The sequence below is a fragment of the Volvox carteri genome (assembly GCF_000143455.1).
Source record: "Volvox carteri f. nagariensis unplaced genomic scaffold VOLCAscaffold_4, whole genome shotgun sequence".
NCBI lineage: Eukaryota > Viridiplantae > Chlorophyta > Chlorophyceae > Chlamydomonadales > Volvocaceae > Volvox > Volvox carteri.
The window spans coordinates 2,721,361-2,722,960 of NW_003307547.1; the positions used below are offsets into that span (position 1 = coordinate 2,721,361).

The 1,600-nt window shown below is 59.2% G+C and overlaps 1 protein-coding gene across 1 annotated transcript; it reads right to left on the minus strand.

The window, feature by feature from the left end:
- Positions 1 to 164: 164 nt before the first annotated feature.
- Positions 165 to 1,508, minus strand: VOLCADRAFT_87242 (uncharacterized protein; the record flags this gene model as incomplete). Its single annotated transcript, XM_002946981.1, has 3 exons — positions 165 to 446; positions 823 to 944; positions 1,265 to 1,508. 3 exons carry the CDS (start codon positions 1,506 to 1,508, stop codon positions 165 to 167), a joined length of 648 nt encoding a protein of 215 aa, XP_002947027.1.
- Between the last annotated feature and the right edge of the window lie 92 nt (positions 1,509 to 1,600).

A 1,600-nucleotide genomic window follows, 5' to 3' on the forward strand; every position in this document is an offset into this window, starting at 1 on the left:
TAGCGTCAGTACTGACAGGTTTCCACTGCGGCTTCTGCCCTAATCTACAGCGTTCAGCAGCAGAGTCGCTCGGTAACCAGGCTCGCCCCCTCCCACGGAAGCAAGCACAACTTTCTTGCCTGCAGGCACCCCTCCGTCTGTACGACCCCTAAGCGGTAAGGCAACTACTTAAGAAAACCCAAGTTAGCTAGGAAAAGATATCCTTCTTTCCCGGAGGCTTGAATCCATTTGTGTGCACGGACATCGGAAGCGGGCCGAGTGCATACCCTCCAGCCCAGACCTCCGCCACGACACCCGTGCCGCACCATCTCGTCCAACTCGTCCAGCTCGTCTTCGTCCTCCTCCCCTTGCTCGTCCCCCTCGCCCGCAGCCAACCCGCCCGCCGCTGCTGCAGCCCCCGCCGCCGCCTGCTGCCGTTTGGCCTCCTCTTCCTCCTCTTTTTTCTTCTGCGAAGGCACACGAGGGCGCGAACACCAGGGATAAGTATACTCAAAAACGTTTACACAATACCTAGGCAAAGGCCCACATGGCCACACCAGCTGCCTGACCTCGGATGGTGCTCCACACGAGCTTACTTTCACGACTGAGGTTCCAGGAGCTTCCAGGGCATCCCGAGGTTCCTAGGCAAGACGAGGTGAGTAAGGCCGTACCCCTGCTGGTTGAGACCTGGTGCGAAATCAGCACAAGGGTCCCTCTGCGCCTTTTCCCCCCTTCCCTTCTGGCGGTCCGTCCCTACCCCACCCAGGCATATACCCCTGGGACTCACTTCCAGCTGAGACCCGCCCACCCCGCCATTGCCACCTAACCCAACCACCAACCCACCCGCTCCTCCTCCTGATCCGAGTCATCTGGGTCACCCAGCTTCTTGAGCTTCCGGGCCTGCTCGTCAGCCTCCTCGCCCTCGTCCTCGTCATCAGCCTCAATACCCAGTTTCTTGCGCATGCCTAAGGGCGACATCAAGGATGAGCGGCGGGGAGGGGTGCTTGGGTGTATGGGTAGGCATGGGTTGCGAGGTGGAAGCTAGGGGCAATGGGTTGAAGGTGGGGCAGGTGGTATAGGGGAAGTGGATAAGTTGAATGTGGTACCAGCAGCCAGGGTGCAGACAGGATTGTAAGGTGCAACGGACATGGGGACACGTCCGTGATATGGCAGCATGCAGATGAACTGGGTGACGTGGTACCAAGCCACGGGTGTATCGAAGTGCATATTAGTAAAGGTATCCACACATGACAGCATCGCATCCACGTGCTGCCGTACAACGTACCCGGGTCGTCCTCGTACACCTCGTCGTGCCCCTGGTCCTGGTCGTCATCGTCGGGCTCGAACTCGTGCTCCCAGTCCTCGGCCTGGCCGTACGGCACCCAAATGCAATGGCCATCGGTAGGGGCGCTGGTAGGAAGACAAAGCCCTGGCACCCTTGCTTCCCGCCCCGACCGCTGCCTCTGCGCGACAAAAACCCATTTCACTATATCCATAAACATGGCTAGCTCCCGCAGAACCATACCCATCCATTACCCCCTTCCGCACCCCCCCTCCCTTGCCTGCTGTAACCTGCGATATTGCTGCTTAACTGTGCGCACCTCCTACTGCTCATCTTCCC